Source organism: Teleopsis dalmanni, chromosome 2 (assembly GCF_002237135.1).
Source record: "Teleopsis dalmanni isolate 2A chromosome 2, ASM223713v2, whole genome shotgun sequence".
Lineage (NCBI taxonomy): Eukaryota > Metazoa > Arthropoda > Insecta > Diptera > Diopsidae > Teleopsis > Teleopsis dalmanni.
In genome coordinates this window covers 46366468-46392798 of record NC_051847.1, presented here as the reverse complement: position 1 = coordinate 46392798, position 26331 = coordinate 46366468, and the positions used below count along the sequence as shown (strand labels likewise).

Sequence of the window (26331 nt, the reverse complement as noted above, 5' to 3'; positions counted from 1 at the left end):
AAATTATAAAAATATTACACAAATTATAAATTAAAAATAAAAAGAAATTTAATTACATACGTCAATGAATTACAATAGGAATGAGATACTTTTGTCTAACATTATTTATATAATTAACTTGATTATAGAAAAAAGATATACATATACATTCATATAATATTTAAACAATAAAAAAAAATTAAAATTCAAAAGTATAATATTTGTGAAAATAAGAAAAATTTAAACAAGTGGATAACTTGAGGCAGTGGCAATACCGCATTGATTGTCCTTGTTACGTGACATCTTAATATAACCCTTATCTCCCCATGTGGTACCCCATGAATTTTTGACCAACCAGTAATCTTGACCATCAGCATCAGTGCCATAACCAACAGCTAAAACACCATGATCTAATTGTTCAGGATCACATGTTGGTTCATCATAAACACCAGCAGAATAGAATTGGAATGATTCATGTGAGGCGTCAATAGCAACAGATATTGGTCCGATTGTTGCAAGTGCTTGTTTCATTTTGTCCTCATCACCCTGGGGTATGTCAACGAAACCGCGATCTGTAGCGCCAACTGATGCTTTATCGAAATGACATGTGTCATCAATTCCTTCGTAAGGGTATGATTTTTCAGTATCAATGCCACCATTATCTTTGATATAACGGAAAGCATTATCCATAAGCCCACCGTTACAACCATTGTTACCGTACTTGCTAGAACAATCAACAAGATTTTGTTCAGAAAGCGACACAAGTACATTAGTCTTACGGAAATGTTGACCTTCCAAAGCGCCAGTAGAAGAAAATGACCAACAAGAACCACAATGGCCTAAAATAGAAAAAAAATATATAATAAAGAATAAGATATATATAAAATATTATATATAAATTATATATATGGAATACATATATAAAATTAATATATTTGAGGTGGATAACTATAAAGTGTAATAAAAAATAAGCATAGTGGAATTCATAATCTTCAGTACTGAGCTCGGTAATCAAGGTACAGGATTGTTGTAACCTGTGAAGATCTATATAGCAGAAAACATGAAAAGAATTACAATAATATATTGGCTAGGATATGATTGGATGAGGGTAGAGTAAGAAGAGGGATTGTTTGAGATAAGAGAGGGATGACAACGCGGCTAGGACAGTTCTTGCCGCGGAAGGTATTTTTGTTCCCTAAGAATATCCAGCGTAGGTCTGTAGAGAGTTTTATTGATGTGCAACGATTGTGTCGAAGGGGACCTATATGAAAGACTGTTAACCCTCATTTGTACACAACCAAACTAATATTAACCTGATTTTAATAGGTGTAACTGTATTGTTAATAGGAAAACAAGGAGATTGACGGATTTAACATGCAACGAGGGTTCTACTGATCACGTTGTCATTACAATGTCCACCTGTGTGGTACGTAAGTAGGTATTACTTAAATAATAGTTGATTATGTACCGTTATAAGCAAAATTTCCGAATTTTCCATGCGATATGCGATGACAATCGGTAGAAATTTCCAAAGCTTTCCGATTTGACATGTTTGTGTATTGTTTATACTGAAGCAGTATAAGCTGATAAGTAATATATGCGAGAGCTTTCAGCACATTATTGTAAGGATTCAATCGACTAGACAAAATTGCAATATGGCACTATACTCTCGACATCGACACCCATGATTTTGGATTTACATTTGTGAAATTTGGAAAATTTGGATTGGAATATTTTTATCATCTTACTTAGTTACCGAGCTCCGTTACTCGTTATTGTGGATACAACTAACTACTATTTCTGTTATATATGACAGTAATTTTTAAAAAATATTTACCTTGATCTTTAACAGCAGTAACAGCACCTTTGGTTCTCCAATCAACGGATGTGGGTACTGTGACATGTGCAGGTGCTATGAAAGTGACTCCAGTGAATTCAACACTTTGTGCTCTAATGATAAAGAATAAATTTTCTATTAATTTTTCTTTTTATTAAAAGTAAATAGATATAATATTAGTTACCTTAACAATTTACGTAATGTGTTATTGTATCCGTTCATGGTTTCCTTGAATTCGTGATGAAGCATATCAGCATATTTATTCAGAGCCAATTTGTAGGACTTCTTACCGGAGGCAAACAATTGGTTATGTTTAGCAATTTTGTGTTTGTTCTCATTGAAGATTTTAAAACGGAAACGTTCCTCAGTATCATCGTTATAGTTTTTACGGTGCTCCAACTATAGAATAAGAGAAACAAGGGAAATAAAATTATTAAATCGGAAAAGATAATAAAACATTATTATAGTAATAATTTAAATAGCTACTTTTAGTCTTAGGTTGTTACGTATAATAGGTTTTATCAATATTTACGATCTAAAATTTATGTTATCGGTAATGGAATTAGGTTTCTACACGTTGAAAGCATAAGATTTGATTAAGATTTGTGGCATTGATTTGGAACTCAAATAAAATATTGTAAAACTCTTTGTTTTTTGATAAGATTATGCATAATGTTAAGTGCTTCATAAGATTGAACAAAATAAAAATATATTTTGTATATGACTACAATATTAATGAATAATATTAAGCAGGGTTCAAATTTTGTTTAGTAGATCTATAAGTACTTTAATCTAGAATTATAATTAGCAGTTTTGATATATAACGCGTAAACAGTTTTAGATATCTGAATAGATATATGTATTTTTATTTTTGATATTTTGTGTAATTTAGTATTATATATATATTAGTGTATATAATTAAGTGCATTTAGTATAACACTTAATTTTAATTTTTTTTTAATGATTATTGTTGAATATTATTGTAAATATATGTTCACTAATAAATTAGATAATAAATAACTATAATATGTACAAGAGACTGTTAAAAGTCATTAATTTAAAATAATTATAAACATCTAATAATATGTCTAACAATAGTTATTTTATTGCAACGAAGATTGTTACTAATTGAAAATTTCGACTTTGGGAGACTGTAGAACAACGGGAAATAAACGCCAATAAACTTAATTATTATTATACGTGCTAGTCGTAAACATTTCCATTAACAAATAAATATTTAATTTTTTTCTCTTATTACTAATTACAAAAAATTAAATGGAATAAGTGATCACGGCCTAAAATAAATGCAGTGACTCGACTCTATGCTGGCATTTAGAGTAAGAACAATAAACTTCGGCCACTACAGACTTGAGACAACGACCTGAATATACCATAGTATGTGAACACAGTTTGAAAATGAAAGAAACTATTTATATACCCTACATATTGCTCTATGAAATTGGATAATAACCGACATAATAATATATTAATAAAAAAAATTTCCCAAGTAAACTAGTAAATAACCGGAAATTTAAGAATAATGTTAAATAAGTATAAGTAATGTTAAATAAATAAGTTAGAATAAACAAACGGAGCTTCTCACAAAATGAACAGACCACAGAATTTTTTCCCTTAGATAATAACTGCAATAATAATAATAATAATTATATATATAAAAAAAAACTTCTAGTTTGTAAATATTCCTGGAATTTTAGAATAAAAATTTTTATATTCTGAATAAATTAGTTAGGAATTGTGATATTGTGATTAATCCAAGAAAATGGAGCTTATTATAGTCATAAAACTACATTGGCTAAACATTCTTTCTTCCTAACTCCACTGAAAGTTGCGGGAAGAGCAAAATTTAATATTATTTTATAAACTTTTGTTAAAGCTAAGTAATATATAACGAACTAGGAAAGCCAAAGTGATGCTGTCTTCGATTCCATCAGAATAAAATCAAAATTCTTATAATCTTTGCTGACTCCAAACTGCTGTAATTAGAGGTTATACTTAATGGAATTGTGGTTTTGTGAAATTCATGGAGAGTAAAACTTTAAAGACGATTCAATGCAGATCCACTTTTTACAAAGTGATGCATTTAAGTTTTATTCAAAATTTTTGCTCCTTCTTCTTATTTTCACCAGCTTTTGCCTATTTCACCGCAGTTTTTCTTATCCGTTATCTTCAAATCACACGATCTTGAGTTGTGATTTTGTTCACACTCATATATCACATTTTGTTTTTAATATACTTTAAATTTGAGTCAAATTTCTGGCGCTCTCTTTATCTACCTCAACTGCAATATTTATCTTATCACATATTACTTTGGTCTTCTCATTATTTGGTCTTACTAGCGGAGATGAGTTTCTTATCGTTTTACGACGCCTATAGCAAGTCTCCTACTACCCCGAATAAAGTACTTTGGTATGTTATTCAACATTCTAATTGAGCTGATTATCCGCAGAATACACGTTTTTATCACATGAAGTTTCTAATTTTCGCCGTGTAACTTAGCGACTCAGATACCTACGTCAACGATGGCTTGGTCATGCTTTTGTATTTTTATTCCACTATAAAACTTTTTAGAATCATCTAAAGTATGTGTATGATTGTATTATTATTTAATATTTTCCAAAATGTATATTAAATATGATTAATGGTTAGCTAAATTAAACGCAATGAATAACAATTAACAAAATAATGTAAATTAAAAACGTAATAACATTTAATGAATAAATTGTTTCTTTCTGTTTTATTTATTGAATGTTATTCTAAACAAATATTTAATTTGATTAATTATTTATTAAATAAAATCAAAAAAAAATGAATTTATTTTTTTTTCATTGTATTTTATTACTTTTTGTATTTATGTTATTTTGTACATGAGTAGATTCATTATTAAATGGATTATATATAAATTTTTATATAAAAAATAACCATAAAATCTGTTAAACATATTATCAACATATTGTTACAGATCCTAAATTGAGGGTCTACATAAATAAAAGGTCTAAACAAAATTATGATAAAATGTGTGTTACATATTATCTATCCATTGTTGCGATCCTAAATTAAGTGTCTCTTAAAAATATTGCCCTATACTACACATATTATTGTTACGGATACTAAATTGTCTATATAAAAATTAACTATAAAATCTGTTACACATATTATTAACAACTGTTACGAATTCTAAATTATGTTACATATAATAACACACTATTATTGACATCCTAAATTAAGGAAAATTTCCCAAACAATCGACTGATTACAATACAAAGCAAACAATAATGATAAAAACCATAAATGCCAGAAACAAATTTACCCGCAGAATTCTCTGTAGCGTTCACTGTACGCTGCAACAATTTGAATGCATCGCATGGTTTGGTTAGTTGAAGATATCAAACAAGCACAGACCAATTTGTGTTAGTAGCGATAAGTAATTCCAAAGATCCAAGTTCCAGAGTATAGAAAGAACAATCTCCATGAAATGTTAAATAACAAACTAAAAATAGTTTTGTTCGCCTTTAGACAGACACATGCAGTGTTTGCTTCATTTATGAAGCTTTTATTCTATTAAAGTAAAAATATGAAGAATCCCTCGTCGTAGTGAGCATGTAATTTGTGTTACTTTTCTTTTATGTACAATTTATCGATTTTTCCAAAAAAACAAAGAAGTAAATAAATAAAATGTTCGCACACTGTTAGCATTTTTATAAATTTAGACAATTAACATGTGTTTTATTATTATATATATATTTTTTTTTCATTAACAAAAACATTATAATTAGATTTCAATTATAATTTGATTTTATAACAATATTTTATATTTATTTTAAAAACATTAGTAACATTTGTAAAATTATTTAATATTTGGGCAGTTCAGTTCTTTTCTAAATGAAAATTGTTTTTTTTTGTTTGGTATGTGCGGCATTTGTAACTCTTGTTCCTCCTGTGCTGATGAAGCAACTCCAAATTGTCAAAGCGTTTCAGAAAAAAAAAACAAAGAAAATGTTCTAAAAATGCATAGAGTTGTGTCTCAGCTCAGCTCAACTGTTCCAGTTCGATGTCACCTGAAGCACAATTTCCAAAATCTTCATCCTTTGGCAAGCGTTTTCGTTGCTTCATTATGAAATAAAAGATTATCGCATTTAGAACAAAAAGCGACACAATAACCACAATCGGAATTATAACGTCTTGTTTGATATTTGAATCCTCACTCTGCGTCATTTTATTTTGTTTTTTTTTTTATTTTTTGTTCGAATGATTTTATTAAATTAATTTTGAATTGACTTGATTTGTTGGTTATTTAAATGAATATTAAATGTTTCACTTGTTTTTATTTATTCATGAATATCCATAAAAAAATTTGTTTGGCGTTGCAAACGTGTTCCTCCTTTAATATAATGTGCTTTTTGTGAATTTATTATTGCCTGAATTCGCTTAATCCAATGCCGCGCAGTGTGCGCTCTTACGCTTTGTGCTACAGTTCCGATGTGAATAGTGAATAAATTGAATTTTATTCCACAGTGAAGGCTCTCCTCACACAACAATCAAAATATAACAACGAATTTATTTAGTTTTCACGTTTTTGTTGTTTCTTTCAATTTGCTGCTTTTTGTTTTTCCACTTCCTATTCTAACTAAAGGCGCTCGTAATTCAAAATTTGACAAGCTGATAGTGTTGTGTTTATTTTTGTTTTTTTACTTTTTGTGCTGAGTGGCGAATGTTGAATGCTGCTCTCTTATTGTTGTTGTTGCTTTCACACAATTTCACATACAATTTCACTGCTTTGTTTTTGTTTTTGTTTACTGCTGCTGGTAGCTGGTACTAGTGCTTCTTGTTTTCTTTTTATCGTCGCTGATATCTTCAACGTTGATTTATATATAAACTCATAATTATTTCATTGGCTTGGAAATTAGAGAAAAACTATTGATAATGCAAAATAATTACATGCATTTTTACCCAATTCCTTACGGTTGTTGTTTGGAAAACTTGGGCAATAGGACATTGTGGAAATACCCTATTTTGGCTTTTCTTGTATTTGCTTCGAAAAGGAGAATAATAGTTGGTTTGTTATACCAAGACTATGTAATCACAAATTGTACTTAGATTATTTTTTTAAATTTTTAAAAAACAATGACGATTTAATTAGTTTTTACTATTAAACGGATAAATATGTCCATAAAAAGACTCGTTATGTTTACGAAATTATTCCAAAAGCACATTTAACTAGCAAATTTAACACAATTAAAAATAGAATGCACTAGAGCGGAAAGCATTTAACTGTGAATTACTGTATAATAATAATAATAATTAATAATATTATATTATTATTTATATCAATTTATAAAACAATGGAACGCACTGTAAACAAATGCATATATGACAATTATTTATAAACATTTTTAATACAATTAAGAATGGAACGCACTGTGAACAGTAGTTTACATATAAATGCAGATATAATTATTATTTATAACAATTTATCACACAAGAATGGAACGAACTTAGGCGGAAAGCACTTATCTGTGAACTACTTACTGTATAATAATAATAAATATATATTTTTGTACGTGCTAATTAGTACCCTGAAGATAAATATTAACTATAGTTGAAATATCACTAATAATAAAATATTTTTTAAAATTAAAAAATAAAAGTTATTTATCATTTAATATTCAACAGTTAACAGTTATGCATTATTATATATTATAGTATAAAATATAACATGTATATTTATATATTATAGTATAATATATAACACGTACACTACTATTCACCAGCTAGAAATTACACAAAGCCAGAGTTTGAGAAGACTTTTTAAAGTTCCATGGTACATTAGGACGAATGACATCCTCAGGGACATCAAGTTTGATCCCATTAAAAAATACATAAAGGATAGAGCCCTGAAATTATTTGCGAAATTTCACAGACTTACCAACACCGCATTATCAAATCTCAGAATGGTTACAGGCTCCTCGGGGAGGTATGCAGGTCTGAGGTCAATTATTAGTCTGATGAAGTGATAAACAATAATCTAGTCAAGGCGTCAAGAGGGGTTTTGAAGAAACCTCACAGTTAATAGAGAGTAAAATTGCTCAGGTGCACTGACTCAATTAGCCTCAACATAATAATATATAATAGTATATATATGTTATAGTATAATATATAACATATGTTATTACATATTATAATATAATATATAACATTATTATATAAATTCAGTACAGTATTCCTTTGAATAGTCTGGATTGCGATAGTGTTCTTTTTTACGAGTGTTTTTGCAGTTTATTATCTGTAGATTATATCGCCAAAATTCGGAAGGATAAGCAACTAACGGTAATTTCTGAACAAGAAAGAATATAAGAATTTATAGAAAGAACCTATAAGAAAATTGTTATTTTTGACACATTTATCCAACAATATTTGGCATATTTAACTCAGGAATATTATTAAAATATAACTAAGTTTTTGGCGCATTTAAAATTAGAAGACACTTAAGTGGGAAGCATTTATCTTTGAATTAGTATATAATTATAATATAGTATTAAATGTAAGAGTGCAATTGGCACTTTTTCTTACAGAAATATTGGACTACTTGGGTCAAAGAATTTGACCCATTATGCCAATAATATTCACAAGAATAAAATTTGTTTAGAAAGTTTCTTTCTATATCTTACATACAAGTTTTCACTAGCATAAAATCTTCTACATTAATCGTGAAGAACTCAATTTAGTTCAGAAGATTGGTTTAAATAAATCTAAGATTAAGAATATCATCAACATGGTCAAAACATTTGGACAAGATTTAGTATGTTAAAATTAATATACTGTATTTTGTAGTACACAAATAGGACGTAGAAGGACTGGCCGCTTAAAGGTCAGCTGGAGGCTAACACTTTTAAAAGAAATTTAAATAACCGAGAAATTCTGACGATTTTTAAAGCCCCCAAGCAGGCATGTGCTTAGATTATTAGAATTTGTTTTATTAAATGAGTATTCGAATCAGGCGAATATATCTAAAGCGGCATTTGGTTCAAATTTTATATAATATTATTATTACTAAGATTTATTAATAGTAAAGAAGCTTAGTATCGTTAAGATAGTGGGCTTTATATCGCAATTTATTACAATATTAAATATATAAATATTTATTACTATTTTATCTATATTGTGATAATTTCAAATGATAAATATTTGTCAATGTATATATATTGCAGTGCGAAAAAAAAAGTTTTTGAAGACTAGTGTAAATGTGTATTAAAGTATGCGTTGAAAATATTTTATGATTAATAGTACAAATACATAGAACTTAATTATAATTTATAAACAAAAAACTAATATTAAATTTCTTTTTTTTTTGGCATTTCCATAGTTAATGTACGTCATGTATGCGATTGCAATTAACACTTAAATGCTAAAAAATTGTAGATGAATGTATTGGGTGAGATGAGAGAAAGAGAGATTTTATTAAACTTTTTTATTTAAAATTATTTAAACTTTTCTATTAAATTGTAAATTAAAGTAGAAACGATTTAAACGATAAAAGTTAATTTAAGGCGGTTAAAAAGGTTGATTTTAAATAACTTTAACTTAAAAGTACATAGCTGACATTAATTTTAGCAGAAAATATCGCTTTTAACCTTTGTGTAAACACTTTAAAAGTAGTTTCAAGGTTTAAGTGCCAGTAAACACAGTAACTTTTAAAGTACTTTTAATTCTTACGCGTAAAAGCTCTTCAAGCTTAATTCTGAAAGATGTATATATATAGTATAAAAATATTTAAGTTTAAGCTTGAAACTTGAATAATAGTGCTTCTGAAGACTCAGCATAAGAGAGCTTGTGAGATTTTGCCATCAAAATATAATATATTCAATTATCTTTAATATATATCTCTTTTCGTCATATACACTAACCACCAACAACTTTTAAAGATACTATAGTCTAATAATGGACGTAGTGTTAAGGAAACTCTATGCTCGGGGCCATATAACTATAACTAGTATAAACTAGCTACCCAAAAATACATACAAAACCCTAAATACGTAGTGTAAGTTTACAGATAACATAGAGCTGAGTGTTACAAAATTAGTAAATTATAAAAATTGATAAGATTAAAATGTAATAAAAAAACATTTAATTAAATTAATTAAATGTTAGCTTTAAAAAAAGAAACTCTTGACCCCTATTTTATAAAGTTATTATAATTAATTAAAACATTGCTGGTGTTCCTGCAGGTTGTTAATGTTAAAGTTCATTTAAAATCATTATTAAATATATATTGATTTATATTGAATTATCTACTATATAAAAATTTATAGATCTCCGACGTGAATATTCTTTATTATTTTCTTAATATGAAACTTCACCACTGTCCGTCGTGATCATTGCACTTTTGATATACAAACATTTTTATTAGTTTAATTTATTTACATGATGAATTTAATTTATTTATTTCGAACGTGTTGAGATTTGCATAGCTTTTCATTAATATAACCAATAATTCCGAGTTAAATTGTCTGGATGAATATTTTAATCTTGAGGTCGAGACCGATAACATTTTACATCTCATGATAAAGCTATTATAGGTTATTGCATTTATTTTTCCAGACTTCAAATTATTATATATATATTTATGTATATATTCATTGACTATAAAAATTAGTATGATTAATACTAACCTTACAGCGATCAAGATACGCTTGTATTTTTTTAAGGGTAGACATTTAGGAACTTTTATTCATATACATTTTAAATTTCTTCAGTTATTATGTTATTATTATTGGTGTTAAGTTATAGACGTGGTTGAAGTGATAAGTCGATCGAGGAGTCTCAACTGATGTATTATTTTCTTGACACATCCGCATACCTAACTGGTTATTTTGTTGTTTATGCGGGTAGTTGGGTTAGACCCAGTGCCAGTGGATAAGGAACCTATAAAATTCGGTAATATGTATTTGTATTAGCTTTCCGATGTTATAGAAAAGTAGTTTATTTAAGATTGGTACCACTCATTTTTAAACAACAGAACCGTAGCATGGGTTAGCTTTTTAGTTCAACATTATGTTTATAAGGCAACAAAGTAGATAGTTAACGCCCATTTTATCATTGGTGGTCTGTTATGTTAATTTTATTTAATTCTGTCTATATGCTGGAGAGATAGTCTCTTAATTTTACAGTTAGATGAATAAAAATTACACATTGATTGTTTGAGAAGAGTCTATGAACATTTAGTAGAATAATTGAAAATATATAACCGTTCTTTATTGTATAGCTATATAGCTTATATAGTTTAAAGGTTTTGAATTATAATATATGTATGATTGATATAAATAATATTTGATGTATGTGTTAAAGTACATTCGCTTTTGAGTGGCGATATTTAAAATCAACTATATATGGTATGAGTAAATACCGTTGATCAGAAAACTGATATTAAAAAATATAAGAATTTATTTTAGAGGACTAAGCATTTAAGACTATTCATAAACTTGATCTTAACTTAATGCACAGTATAAGCAAAATCTTAAACATTCTTTGAAAAGCTAAATTGATACTTTCTATTTAAAAATGTAAACAAAAACTTAAGTACCACTTACGGCATATAAAAAAAATGTTAGGAAGTTAGTTTATAGATATGTAAGGAGATCAGATAATCTGTCCCCATAAAAACCTTTGTTTGTTTTTAAAAAATTCTGATGTCTGCAAAATACTTAAAAATACAAATCCAAGAATATTTATAAACATTTTTTTGAATTTTTTTCAAGCAACTATAAAAATAAATATATATCATAAGTCTGATATGCGAATATAGGGAAATATATGTATAATTTAAAAATTGTAAAATTGCATTTTTAAAATTAATAAATTATAATTAATGAATCAATAAAAAGCAAAGGGTTTTGGTTTCAAGTATGGAAGAATCGGATTATTTTATGAGTAATGCATTTCTTTAAATGTAGATGAAAGTGGAACACCTGAAAACATAAATATTTTTTTAAATATTTTACAAAAAGACACTTTTGTTTTAATTAATGACTAATCCAATATCAGAATATATCTATAATACAATATCATAGAGTATAATACAAAAATGATAATTATATAAAGTCTTTTTTCATAATTAACAATACTTTATGAAATATTATACATAAAAACCAAAACAAAATTTGTTATTAATGAATGACTAATCCTATATACCAATATATGTAAATATGGAATAATATATAAAAGTGATAATTATATAGATAGTTTTTCCATAATTAACAATACTTTATGAAATATAACCGTTTATATATATTCAAATATAATATACTATAAACTTAATATAATTATTATTCATTTAATTATTATTAAATGTTCTATGTATTCCAAAACTTGTCTATTATTTTATATAAATCATTTTTAAGAACTTATCTATTAAAGATTCTAAAAATCAATTTTGACAATTTTAGTCTTAGTGTTAAGTTAGAAAGAAAAAGTAAGTAATCAAATTTCCTCAGTGTACTAAAGAGACTTTTTGATTCACTTTAAGAGCCTATTAGGAGAAACGGATATTTTACAACCAGTCGTAGCTATTATTGATGAGAATGCGTATTTGACCCAGGGAATAGTTCTACCCAGAGAATAGTTTGCAACAATTCCTCATGATTTCTATCTAAAAGAAGTTGGAAATATATTAAAGAAGAGATCAATTTCAAATAACCACAAATCAGTTATACCTACAGATCACTTTTATAGATCTATGTTCATTCTAATTGATAGAACTAATAGTTTACAATAATATCTCATGATTTCTAAATTAAAGCAGCTGGAAATATATTAAAGAAGAGACCTGCCGATCAATTTCAAAGATATATGTTAATTCTAATTGATCGAGATAATTATCTATAAAAATCATATGTGATTTTTTTTTGTGATTTTATATATCTTATAGGAATAGAGTAATATTACAAGGAGTTTAATATTCAGATTAGCTTTACTAGATAGAACGTCGATTTGAACGAATTACACATTTCCAGAAAAACATAAGTTTCAAGTTAATTTACCAACTTCAGTATAATTCAAGAAAAAATTGTAGTGCAAAATATATTAATTAATGAAAAAGTAGTTCGGTTAAAGCGTTGGTATATGAAAATTATTGATTCAAAGTGTGCCTCAAAACTTAAACAATTTTTTTTCATTAATATGTATAATACATAATATTTTAATGTCTAATTTGCGTCTAGCATTCCATAACTCGTAAGCCTTTCAACGTCACATCTAGTAGCTTCTAGAACTAACACTTTCTATAAATCAAATCACATCAAGTATGACTATCGATATGTTCTGGAACTATTCAGACAGTTGTTAATTTGCACAATACCTTCTCTTCAATACTATATAAAAAATGTATTTAATTTATTCTTGAATTATGTTATACTTTATATATATTATTTTAATATTAAAACATAGATTTACCTTAAAAGCGTGCCATTCTTCTTTGAGTACATCAGTAAATGAGACTGCATTTACAAAGGCAACGAGTGCCAATAAAATTAATACTGAACGCATTTTAAAAAATCTGTAAAATAAAAAAATAAATTATTTATTTGTTTTATAATAAAATAGTTATTATTCATAATAATAAAATATGATAACAATTACTTAACAGTTTTGAATAAAAATTCTGTACATCAGAAATTTATTTATTAAACTAATTATGTAGGATATTAATATAATTCAATTAATAAATTTAAATTAATAGATGAATCCCCCTGTCAAGATAGAACTGGTCAAACTGGATAAGAAACATACCAGTCAGCTGCTCTAACTAAACGGTAACCGAGTCAGCACTACAATATCGATGCTGACGGGTCACTGCTCTACTAAAAAGAAACTGCTATGAGATTAAGTATACTCTACACTGAGTTTGGTCTGGATTGTAGTTCTGCAGATGAGGAAGAAACTGCGCTCCACCTCATGTTTGAGTGTCCATAATTGGCTAGATAAAAAATGAAAAATTGTCATCTGCAAAATTAGGGACTTGGTCAAGTTTATAGACTTGGCGGTCTGTTTCACTTTTATTTCAATAGCAGAATCGTGCCTTTCAGGGTTATTTGAGCTTTAAAGACTACTACTACAACCTAACCTATATATTGAGAGCAGAGCAGAATTTCTTTGTTTCTGCATAGCTAAGTTAATATTAAAAATGTACACAATTTTTGAGAGAAAGTTTACATACTGAAAATCATGCCATTTCCAAGAAAACACTCTATAGAATATCGATTCTCAGAGCCTAATATAGTAGTTAGAGAAATCATTACAACGGAAAAATGAAAATGATATAACTATGTAGTATAGTGGAAATATTTACTTAAAGTGGTAAATTTGAATAAAATCTGCCGACAAAGTACTGTACTTCATATATCGTAATCGAACCGAGGAATGTGTCAACAATTTTGCACTACACTGTATAACTAAAATGATTATTTTTTATATGATTGTATTATGTTAGATCACATGAGTTGCAGTACTTCCACAGATCGTTTGAATACAAAATCACATGAAAAAATTGGTCAACCTCCGCTGGTGTTTGTCGATCGTACAAAACACGTTTGAAACGCACGGTTTAGTCCAAGGTAACAGCAATGTTTATTGTTTTTGTAGTAAAAAGCTCAATTCATAAATAAAATTGTGAAATTATTTAAATGAAATAAAATTACACAAAATCAACAAAATTAAATAATTTGTAGCAGTGTGAATAGATCATTAATCTGCTGAGACATGATATGTTGAGAATTTATCTTGAACTTGACTGAGAAAACTTTGCTGAATTATTTATTTTGTTTCATATAAACTTTTATGGATTTTTCTTTTTCTCTATTTTTGAAGGGTGTTAACCTGAACAATAACAACATTTTATTTATTTATTTATTCATTCTCAGCTGACCCATATTTTGAATCTGTCTTCCTCACTGATAAATAATAATTTATTTACGCCTACAAATACATTCTGTGTACAACATATATGACGGTCTATTGTATATATAATTCTGTATATTAGAATTCTTTCTATTGTTCAAAAAAGCTCTATTTTCCGCTTATCTCGATTGTTAAATTATTCGTAACAAATTTAATCGATTTTTATTTAAAAAAACGCAATTTCTGTGTTTTTGCCAATTGTCAGAAAAAAATAAAAATATTATTTTTTATCAATATTATTTGCTTTTATCAGCTGTTTTTTTATGATTTTTTTCTGCTGTATTGTGTATTTTTTTATTTTCTTAAATTTGTTATTATACATATAATATATACTTATTCGCAAATGTAAATTTTAATATATATCAGCATATATGTCTATGTATATATATATATATATAAGCGCCTTATCAAAAATACATTAAAATGTTAAAGAAATTCTTCAGAACAAAAGTAGTACAAATGAGTCAGGTCTGTCGATTATTCCACAGTAAATAATAAACAAATATTATTCTAATAGACTAAGACAATACAAACAGAAAACAGAAAAATATTCGCATTAAACTTTATAAATGATAATTTCAAGCAGGTTCAATGTACTAAAATCTATCAAATGGTTACTCACTTTATAAAATTTAACAGATCCCACCGGATAAGAGATAACTCTAGAAATTAATTTTCTATAATATTAAATAAATAACTTTTATTATGCACTATTATAAAAAGATTTAAAAAGTAATAAACATATATTGAACAGAATTAATTTAGTTAAGTAAGTATTAAGTGGTTTCAAGTACGGCCAGTCTAAGTACCGAAGACACTTGTCGAGTTCGACGATCAATAGCTGTTCGTCACATCTAAAAAGAGCTACAAGAGTAGTTTCATACGGGTTACAGCAACAATAACAAGTAAGTATTTAAAGTGAAAGAACTACGAAACTCCACGCTTAGCTATAAGCACCTTTCAGTTCCAGATTTCTTGTAATTTTATATACATATATATATACTTTTCCGAGAGTACTGAATGCAGATATTCTCTTTTATGGTGTAGTCTAATATAACAATAAATAAAACTTATACTGCAAAAATTATTTTTAAAATATCTATATTTTAAATAATAATTCAATAGTTTGCAAGCTTTTTTCAGAAACCCTTATGTGGGTTTCTAAATGTCATTATACAAGTATCTAGTATACTACACGAATGACTATAAATATCTTAAAAGAATTAATGAAACATATTATACTTGAAAGCTATTGAATATCCTAGTCAAATAAAAAGTCCAGCGCAAGTTTAATAGATTTTAACCCTTCTGTATATATTATTAAATTTCATGAGTTAGATTCTTTCTTTCACTGAACAATGAGAATATTAAAACTCTAATCGAATTTTACAGACTAAGATATTATTTCAACAAAATATGTCTTTCGGAGACCAGCTTTTATCGTTTTTGTGAAAAGGATTTTGAAACTTGGACATGGGCTCATGAACTCAGCAGTAACAGACTTAATCTACATATGAAATTGCTGATATTCAATAAAAGTATAAAGATCAGTTAATCGGAGTCATGATTTGAAGTCTTCATTACGAAATAATAAATGAGTAATAATTTACTTATTAATTAACACGATTTTAAAATATGTTTTTTTTGGAATTGTTCATATAAAGAAAACTAGTGTAGTTTTAGAGTAATTTCTTAGTTTTAGAGTAAATATTAAGATATCAATAATTGAAACCTATAATACTGTAATCTATGTTTAAAGTAACAGTTTTTTTTATTAATAGAAAATCTAAGTTTAAACCAACAGTTTTTTTTTATTTGTAGAAACCTATATTTAAACTAACATTATAATTTTATTAATAGAAATTCCATGGTTAAACTAATAGTATTTTTTTATTAATAGAAAAACTTTGTTTAAACTAATATTTTTTAGTAATAGAAAACCTATGTTTAAACTAAGAATATTTTTTGTATCGGTAGAAAATCTATGATTAAACTCTTTTTTTTTTAAATAGAAAAACTTTTTTAAATTAATAAGACAACATTTTTTTTATTAATACATTGATTTTTATTGGGTTTAGGGAAGTCGAATAAAGAAATAAATGAAATTTTAATAACTAATTAATATTTTATATTTAATAAATACAATAAAATTTAATTTAACCGGACCGGTTTAGGGTCAATTATTTAACAACTCAAATTAATAATAAGCAATACTTACTAAGTTATTGTTAAAATTTTTGTTTTAATAATAACTTAATTTAAAATTTAACAATAATCTAGTAGATCTTACTTATTAATAATTTGAGATGTTAAATAACCGGCCTTAAGTTCGGTTAAATTATTATATGGTGAAAAATAAGGAAACTTATAATACCAGAATAAATTCAGAAAACCACTATTTTGAGTAAAAATACGAATAGTTTAGCTATTACAAAGAATGTTCTTAAGGAGGGATTTTTGAAATTATTTAATTCCGGCTTAAGATAAAATTTAACATCACAAAAACTGATATGTAAATAAACATTATTGTCAATATATTATTAGAAAGAATTTTTGTAAGGAACCATTGTAGCTTATTTCAATATATATTCGGAGTATAAATAAGTGAACTTATTTATAACTATGATTTAAAATAATATGCTCATTATTTAAAAATCTTTTATTTAATATAACTTCGGAATTCATACCAAAGAAAATTAATTCTCGAATTGTGGAGCAAAAATTATATTTATTTTTAAGATAAAGTATAGGGAATATTCCAGAAGTTTTATTTGCGATTTCTTAGCCGTGTCTTAACGGAAGAACAGAATATATATTCTGATTTTACAAATATTTTTTATTAATATATGCAATATATTATATAAATATACAAAATGTTTTGTGAATATTATACATATAAATATTTGAAATAATTAACTAATTAAATAAATGGTTAACTATAAAAATATAAGTTCAAAGCTCATTTGATGCAATTATTTATTTATTATTCTTCTTCAATACTGAAGGTTTATTTGTAAAAATAAACTGGAATGTGACTTATCAGTTTTATAAACAATACTTCATTTATATAAATTTTTCTTCAGAATTATATATATATACATATATATTTTTGGTTTTGTAATTAATATGTATTGACTATTGAGCGGAATGACGAAGTAGATAATTGCTTCACTGAAACTTAGGGCACCCTTTTGTGAACGTATCATATATTTTATTAGTTTTATTTAAACCTTTCCGTAATAATTGCATGTTTAGATGATAGAAACTAATTATTTTTAAAAACTTAATTTCAAAGCTTTTACGCAATTTTGCTTTCATAGAAATAAAATTAAAATAAAAAAAAATATTTCTGGGTAATTCACAATTTGGAGGCAGATATTTCCGTGATATTTGCATATATATACATATGTATGTGTTTATTTATATATATGTACTTATTAAAATTTTTAAAAACAATTCTAAATATATTGTTTATGAAAGCAAATATTTTTTTTTTTGGTTACAATAGCTCAAAGGAAATAAAACATTATTTGGCATTTAATATTCCCTATTCTATCTAATATTATTTATAAGCTTCTTTATTAATTGGTTTTAATTGAAAAAATTGTTTTTGTAATTAAAGTATCTAAAAATATAATAAACATTTTATCACACACGAAAATGATAACGAAAATATGGATTAAAAATAATATTTACTTTTACGCCCGCTAATTTTTTAATTTCAAAAAACACAAATGGCAAAAAATTTTGTGTATCGAAAGCAAAACTAAAAATGAAAGGTTTTAAAAAAAAAACAAATTTCTATTGAATTTCACAATTCTTTTGTTTACAGAATACAAAGCCAAAAGCAAATCCCAAAAATTTCTATATCAATCCATTTGAATAGAAACTCAGCAGAAATTACCAGATAAATCCAAGGCGAATTTTACATCAGACAAATGCGTAGTTAAAGAAAATAGAAAACGATGACAACAAAGAAATTTGTTGCATCAGGTAAATGAATTAATTACGAAAGTCGCATGATAAGTTCTAAATAATTATTGTTTAATTTAAAATAATAAAAATTTTAAGTGTTGATAGAAAAAAATTAAATATATTAATAATTATTATTTCTCTTACCGTCTCTCTACTATTAAATCAAAATAAATTCGCTTTGTCACTTTTGCTCTTTACACTTAACTGAATTAATTAATATTAGCACTTAAATGTTTAATAATCTCGTCTTCAAATCACAATAACTTCACCACTCCAACGTATGGCCAATTCCCAATTAAAATCTGAAATGTAACTCGCGCGGAAGAAAACCTTTTTTCGCTTCTTTTTTTTTTATTTTTCTTTGTTCTTATTTATGTTTTGCTTTATTCGCTACTTTGTTGTACAACAGCTGATTGCATAGGGCGAATGATATAAAATATTTTTATGATTTCAAATTATGAAACTTCATTAATAATCGTCATAAATTTATTTGGTAATTTCTTGATATCATATTGAGATATAAAATAACAGTAGGAATTACAAAATTAATTCAATATCTACTTTATTACACAAATCATAATAAATTTTTATAACTATCATAAAATCATAAATGATTGAAAATGACTAATACAAAAATTATATATATTTATTTTTATTTATTTTTTATTTATGTATATTAATATATAATAATAGAAAAAGAATAAAAAATAATTAAACAATCATCATTTCTATTCGAACCCTTCTAACTTTTAAACAATAATTAAAAAAAAAATACTTAAGTTATAATGACTTAATAAAATAATAAAAATCCGCGATAAATCGTTCGTGCGACAGTTTTTTCATCATACTAAATTTTTATAACTATTAAATAAAAATGTGTAAAATTATAATAGATAAGTTGCTGCAATATGTTATAAAATATATATATCTAAAGTACCTTCTCTTTTTAAACTTATGACGTTTTTGATTTGTAAATCTGAATTCAATTTAGTTTTAATCTAGATTTGTCAAATTTTGTTGCTCAATCGAACAATTTTAAAGTAATCTAAAATTTTTGTAGTCTTGTTAGTAAATAAATCATTAATATGTTCACACTAACTTCATTTTCTGTGTAGTTTAACGCAGCATTTATCAAATAATCTTGAAAACTATATTTACATCTACATTTGCAATCAATTTTTTTTTTGATTTTTATTTTTTTTAAACAATAATTAAATATAGAAACAAACAAATTGAGTACATATGGAAACATGCCACACTATTTTATCTACCAATTCATTTAAAACAGTTGTTAGTTTTAGGGTAATTTTGCTAATCAGGCAAAATATCTAGAGTGTTATAAACTTATCTCGAGTGTTATACATAAATCTCAAGTGTTATACAGATTTATCAACCGAAAATGAATATTTAACTAAAAGTGAAAGAAAAAGTTACCCAAGATGTGTCAATTGAAAATGTCATTTAAAAGTTGATACAGTGCTCTAAACCGGCAATTAACAGAATAAAACAGTCATAAACGAAACTTTCCAACGATATTTAATCGTCATTATATCAAATGAAAAATAATGGGAGTAGAAATATTATGAATTGTTGCAGAGAAAATATATAAATAAAAAATATATAAATAAATATATAAACAAGATTTATTACAATTAAAACGCAGGGTTGTATTTGAATTTTGTATTTGTATATTTAATGAAATAATATAGTATTAGTTTGAGTTCAGAATGCAATTAAAATAAACATGTTTTTTAATATATTAATTATATGAAATATCAGCGCTAAATATAAGCAATAAATAAGAGAAATAACTTTAATGTGAATAATAGATTAATAAATTTAGCAGAAATATGCATATAACAAATTATTTTCTTACACATTACTTTTAAACGTATGTTTGTAACTAGTATTTATTTCACTATTTGGCGAATTAAAGTTTTAGTTAATCATATATCACTGTAACTAATTTTAAATAGATTTTTTATATTAATTATAAGCTTGCATTTAAAATGCATTAATATTTTTTTTTTGAATTTGTTGAAATTTTTATATTTTTGTAATTTGTAATTTGTATATTTTTGTATAATTTGTATTAATATTAAAGTAAATTTTTAAATATTTTATACTCAATTAATTTATAAAAGAGAATTTTGAGAAAACTTCAAGTTTTCACTTTAGTAATTGCAAAAATTATTTATTTATTATTTTTAAAATTTATTATTTTTGCGTTTGCTACGAAAACTTACGTCTGAGAGCTTTTAATTCTCTTATAAATTTCTTAAACTAAAAAGAGAATATCTCTGACACCAAATTTTTTGAATTAAACAGTTGTGCTTTCATGAATATATTTTTTGTTGTCTTGTTTTAGTAACCAAAAGTAGTGTTGCGTTGTGCCGTTTTAAAATAGCAATAGCACTTAAACTTAAAAAATAAATTCATCTTTATTTAAATGTAATAAGTTACTACAAATAATATGCGTGTATAAATATAATAGCATATGATATTTGAACAATATTGAATAGTTTGATTGTATAAAGAATATTGAATCGAACATAAAACAATTGATTGTTTAACTATTATTAAGCTATAGCAAATAAAATAGTAGTAAAAGTTGTTACAAGCAACCCAGACAATTTAAATATTGATTGCTCGCGTTGCCAGCATACACTTTCGTACCATCACGTAACGTCCTTGCTGGATAGTTTCAGCCGTCTTTCTGCTGTTGTCATCCAATAAACTTTTTACTTCGTTGTCCGGGATCGAACTTAACAGGAGTCTCTTACGTAAAAAATTATATCAAATAACTTTAAAACAGAAAAAATAGTGTAAATATAATTTTTAATGTATATTTAAAAATTGTTGCTTTTAATTCAAATATATATAGAGCAGTTATTATAAGTGTTGAATAGATAATTTAACGGTATTACGTAAATAATGCAAAAAATTAATGTACAAACGTGTAAATTCGTGTAATCAAAAATGAATTTTTTTTGTATTTAAGATGTAAACCGTGTCGTTATTTTTTAAAGATAAAATATTTTAAGGATTAAGCTAATTTGTTTGTGCAAAAAAAAAAATTAGATTAAATATAAAAACAATAACATTTGCAGTTGAATTTGTGTCAAACATTTAATCGATATTTGAATTGCTTGTGGCAGACCAACTTTTTAGCCGTTTTCACTAATTGACTGTTATTACATAAGTTGCACTTATAGTTTTTAAAGGATTCTAGATAAAAGATATATAGTTAGTTTTAAATATTAGTGTAAACTGCTTTAATTGAATACACAATTAGAATATTTATAAACGAAGTGCTATAAAAACAATTAAAGATTTATTTTTGCAAATTTTTGTAAAAATATTGTGAAAATAGTTAGTAATCACACTTAAGGAAATTTCTTTTATTCAAACAGTGATATAATATATAAAATAAAAATGCTATTTCTTTATTAACTATAGTAGCTTCAATAACTTCCGTTAAAGTAAGCTTTTACTGCTAAGTGTAATTGCTGCACCATTGTTGGATTGTTTGATTCATGAAAGAATAAAAATATCCTGTCACATTCATGGCAGAAGGAAAACATAAAAAGAATCAAAAGCTTTTGATTAGTTTTGCGGTTTTTGTTTTGCATGCACTGACACACAAATGCAGTATAAAATCAATTTTTGATTTGTACATTTGTTTGTTTGGTATCGGGTATCGAATTGTACCGTACAAAAAAAGCAATTGCAATAACAGAAACCGTTTTAATCCAATTAGTTTTGTACCTCTTTTCTGCTAACACGCATCGCCATATTTTCTCTTTCTAATTAGGTCGCCCCCACTTTGTCCTCAAAATCCACTATTATACGCTGTCGTACACTTATTTCTCTTTTAATGGCGGTATGGCGGTGTGCTTAAGAGCATTGCCACATGGAAAAAAAGAACAAGAGAGCATGGAAACAATTGTGTGTGAAGCTTATACAAGCTATGCGTTGCTCCACATTCAATCCATTATTTCTGCCATTTGCAGCAGTTAAACACATTTGTTTTCAAACTTCAAACGAAACGAATTTTTTGTTTTAGTTTTTTGCATGTTTTGCTCTAGTCATAACGTAAGAAAGCATAAATTTTATAGTGAATATGACGTGCTATAACCATTGACGGCATTAGCAGTTCTAAATTTGTTTCAAAAATTAAAATAAATATTCTTTTTATAGTTTATAATTTGCGTCTTTTTAAATACTGTTTCAAAAAATTTTATTTCAAATACAGACATAAAATTATTTATATAATTTTTCTATAGTATATGGCAAATCAAAAATACATTGTATAAATTTATTTATTAACGTGTCATTTTTGATAAATGCAATTTTATTTTAGTCAAGTGTAACTAGAATGTCGGTATAACAACGAAAGATACTGAATCGAGTGTGTGTGAGCATTGATCGTTACATCGGAACAATTGTTTTATACTTCGTTTTGCACATTTTGGCTATTTTCTGTAAAATAGTTACTATCTGTTTGTGTTCGTACGCTAACTTCGAGTTAATAACAGAATGTCGCCTCTTGCTGAAAGGACTCTGCTGTTAGTTGGTGTTCTGTGCTGTTTACAAGGTAAGTGTGTCGCTGTACATAGCATACAAAATGCTATGTGCAGCAACTGAACTTAGTACACTGTTAAATAGATAAAATAAGGCAAAAAGAAAACTCATACACAAATGAGATTCTCAAATGAGGTCAGAAGTACTTTTCCGTGCAACTGTTGCAACTATTATTTATTATCTGTGCATCGAAATTAACAAGGTGAAATATTGTTTAGTCGGCTGCATAAATAGCTATAGTATGACGTAAACAACGCTGCTTATTTCAAGATTTTAAACATTTTCCTTATCGATTATTCGCATCAAAAATTTGTTTAATTGTTTTTGTTTAAAAATTAATTAAATTATTTGTGCAAAAATAAAACGGAAAAAATCAAATTTAATATTAAATCTCATAAAATATGTAAAAAAGTAGCATATATAAAAACAATAAGAAATTTAAATATAAGATAAGAATTATGTTTTTAACAATTACAGTTATAATTTTATATACATTAAAATTGTTAAAGTAGAAGTTTTCTTAAAAACTTTAAAAAAAAATTATTAAACTTAAAATGAATATCAATATAAATTATATTACCCAAACCAAATTGATGAAATAATTTCTATAAATAACACACAAATAGCAAATAAAAGCGAAAGATTGTTGCCATACGGTGAATTTGAAAAAAAATTAATTTAAAATAAAAAAAAGAATAATAAATAATAATTCTAAAGATACAAATGATCCCTACCATTTGTATGCCCGATTCATGCACGACTCAATTAAGTCATACATGCCTACGGACTAAAAAGTCCCCACAACCCAGCTCAAAATTCTAGAAATCCCTGCAGTACGACCAGTTAAGGTACTCCTTCATAGGGCAGGTTAGAAGAGCACTTAGCTTCCTTTCACTCCGATTGTCTACTAAGTATTTCGTCTGTTTTAACAATGCTTATTGTTCTAAAGATTATGCACTTGCAAAGGCTCCACTCTTCAATACTTGCCAACATCTGCATTACCATACATACATAAGGGACAGAACCCTGAAGTTATATGCGAAAATTGACAGACTATCCTACTTACCACTATCTAATCTTAGAGTAATCACTCTCCGCACGGGGAGGTACGCTGATCTGAGATCAATCACTGAATAATCATGAAGCTTATAGCCAATACATAAATTAGTCAATGAGATGGGTGGGACCCTGCATTACCCCCAGCTATCAAAGAGTAAAAGTGCACAGTTGCGCTGACTCGAAAAAAGGATCAATATACATACCATAGTGGAAGAACTATTAATGTCTCTAGATTTTGTCTAGTGTCTACGAATCTTATACAGTCTCTAATTATATGGTCAGGACTCTCAATTTTATCTGGTTGAGTTAGGTTGAAGTGGCGTCCTTGTGCACCAAAACTCACTGTAGCTCAAATAATGGGTCAAATATGATACCACAAAGAATTTTAGTATTAAAAGTAATAATTTGTTGAGTAAAAATTATGAATAGTTTTTTAATAAATATTCTTAACAGCATTCGTAAGTTTTATATCAGAAATAGCGCACAAAATTAGAATTGTTCTACCAAATTGAGTTATCAGTTTAGAAAGAAAACCGCTTCATTTCACTCTCGCAAGCAGTTAGCGCTAAACTTATTATTGTAAAAGTTCACAAAATCATTTACAAAAATAATTAAGCCATACGTATACTGCACTATGTATGAATTATTCTACCAGACTGAATAATCAATTCTTAGGTAAACTTCATTACCTAACCTAATGATCAAGCAATCAATGTACCATATATACTTTATTAATATAAAACGCGGAAAAATAAAAAAAAAACACGGAGAAAGAATAAAATAAGAATTGGCGAAGAAAAAAGTCTCTGTAAATACGTAAAATACTACTGTATCATATTGGTTTGGCAGTCTATTATCAGTCGTTTTCGCATAGAACTAATCTTATACAACTTTTTTCAATTAATTTCATGTGAAGCTTAATATAAAATTCTATAAAAAATGAAAAAAACAATTGTCAATTGATATATTCTGTTAAGAAATGTTCATTGAGCCCAAAAAGTAAAAAAACAGTCACAATGCTTATTAACATACATAACTTTAAATGAGCACGTAAAGAAATTTGTGTCATGGTAGTTTTAAAAGTAGTCACAACGCATTGTGTTAGTAGAGATATACCACAACGCATTCTGGATGGTATTTAATGTAGCCTTGAAACGACGAAGAAGTTAAGTGATAGAATCAACAAAAGATTATAAACTTTACAAAAACTAATATAATAGACGACGACGAAGAAGTTACGTGATAGAACCAACAGAAGATTATAAAGTTTACAAAAACTAATATAATATAAATTATACAAGGTGCTAGATCCCAGTGGAGTACATCATTTCGACCATGGCTAATCTTTTTGTCTTCTAATCGACTTTTATTGAACAAAAGACTTTTTGTTCTTTAATTGAAAGTCAGAATCTTAGCTGTTAAAGACATCCTAACATCAAATTATTTACAGTAACCAATAGAATAGATATTATATGAGGTACTGGCTCCTAGCGGAGCAGAGCCATCACAATAATTTCACTCCCACATCATGTTTTTTGCTCAATGAACGTTTTCGGCTTTTGAACCTTACATATAAAATAAACTTAAAAACTAAAAGTGTTAAGTTGTTTTAAAATTTATTTTATATTTTGATATTTCATTATGAAGTTGACACAATATTAAATTTAATCACAAAAATAAAATATATAAAATAATATACATTCACAGTATTTCACATAATAGAGCAAGCAGCATTGATTAAGTTGTTAAGTAAGTTGGGGACGTGCAAAAGATTAATAATTACTTTATGTACATATTGTGCAATTTAATAGTTTACAATTATTATTCAGTATATATATATATATATATATATATATATACACGTGTGTGTACATGAATATTTATTTTAGTACAGAATTTTAAGTAACCACTACTTATATTCATAACGC

The 26331-nt window shown here is 26.4% G+C and overlaps 1 protein-coding gene across 2 annotated transcripts in view; it reads right to left on the bottom strand.

The window, feature by feature from the left end:
• LOC119677768 (cathepsin L-like) overlaps positions 1-26331 on the bottom strand; it is a 26569-nt gene continuing 238 nt past the window's right edge. Inside the window, exons 2-6 of one of the 2 annotated variants that reach the window (XM_038089276.1) lie at positions 18905-18931; positions 13283-13385; positions 2001-2215; positions 1817-1929; positions 1-818 (exon numbers count right to left, since the gene is read on the bottom strand). In XM_038089276.1, coding sequence (XP_037945204.1) covers positions 220-818; positions 1817-1929; positions 2001-2215; positions 13283-13375 — 1020 coding nt within the window. In that variant the 5' untranslated portion in view covers positions 13376-13385; positions 18905-18931 and the 3' untranslated portion in view covers positions 1-219. Of the gene's footprint in view, positions 819-1816; positions 1930-2000; positions 2216-13282; positions 13386-18904; positions 19072-26331 lie in introns of those variants that run through there. The other variant, XM_038089275.1, reaches the window with a different exon arrangement.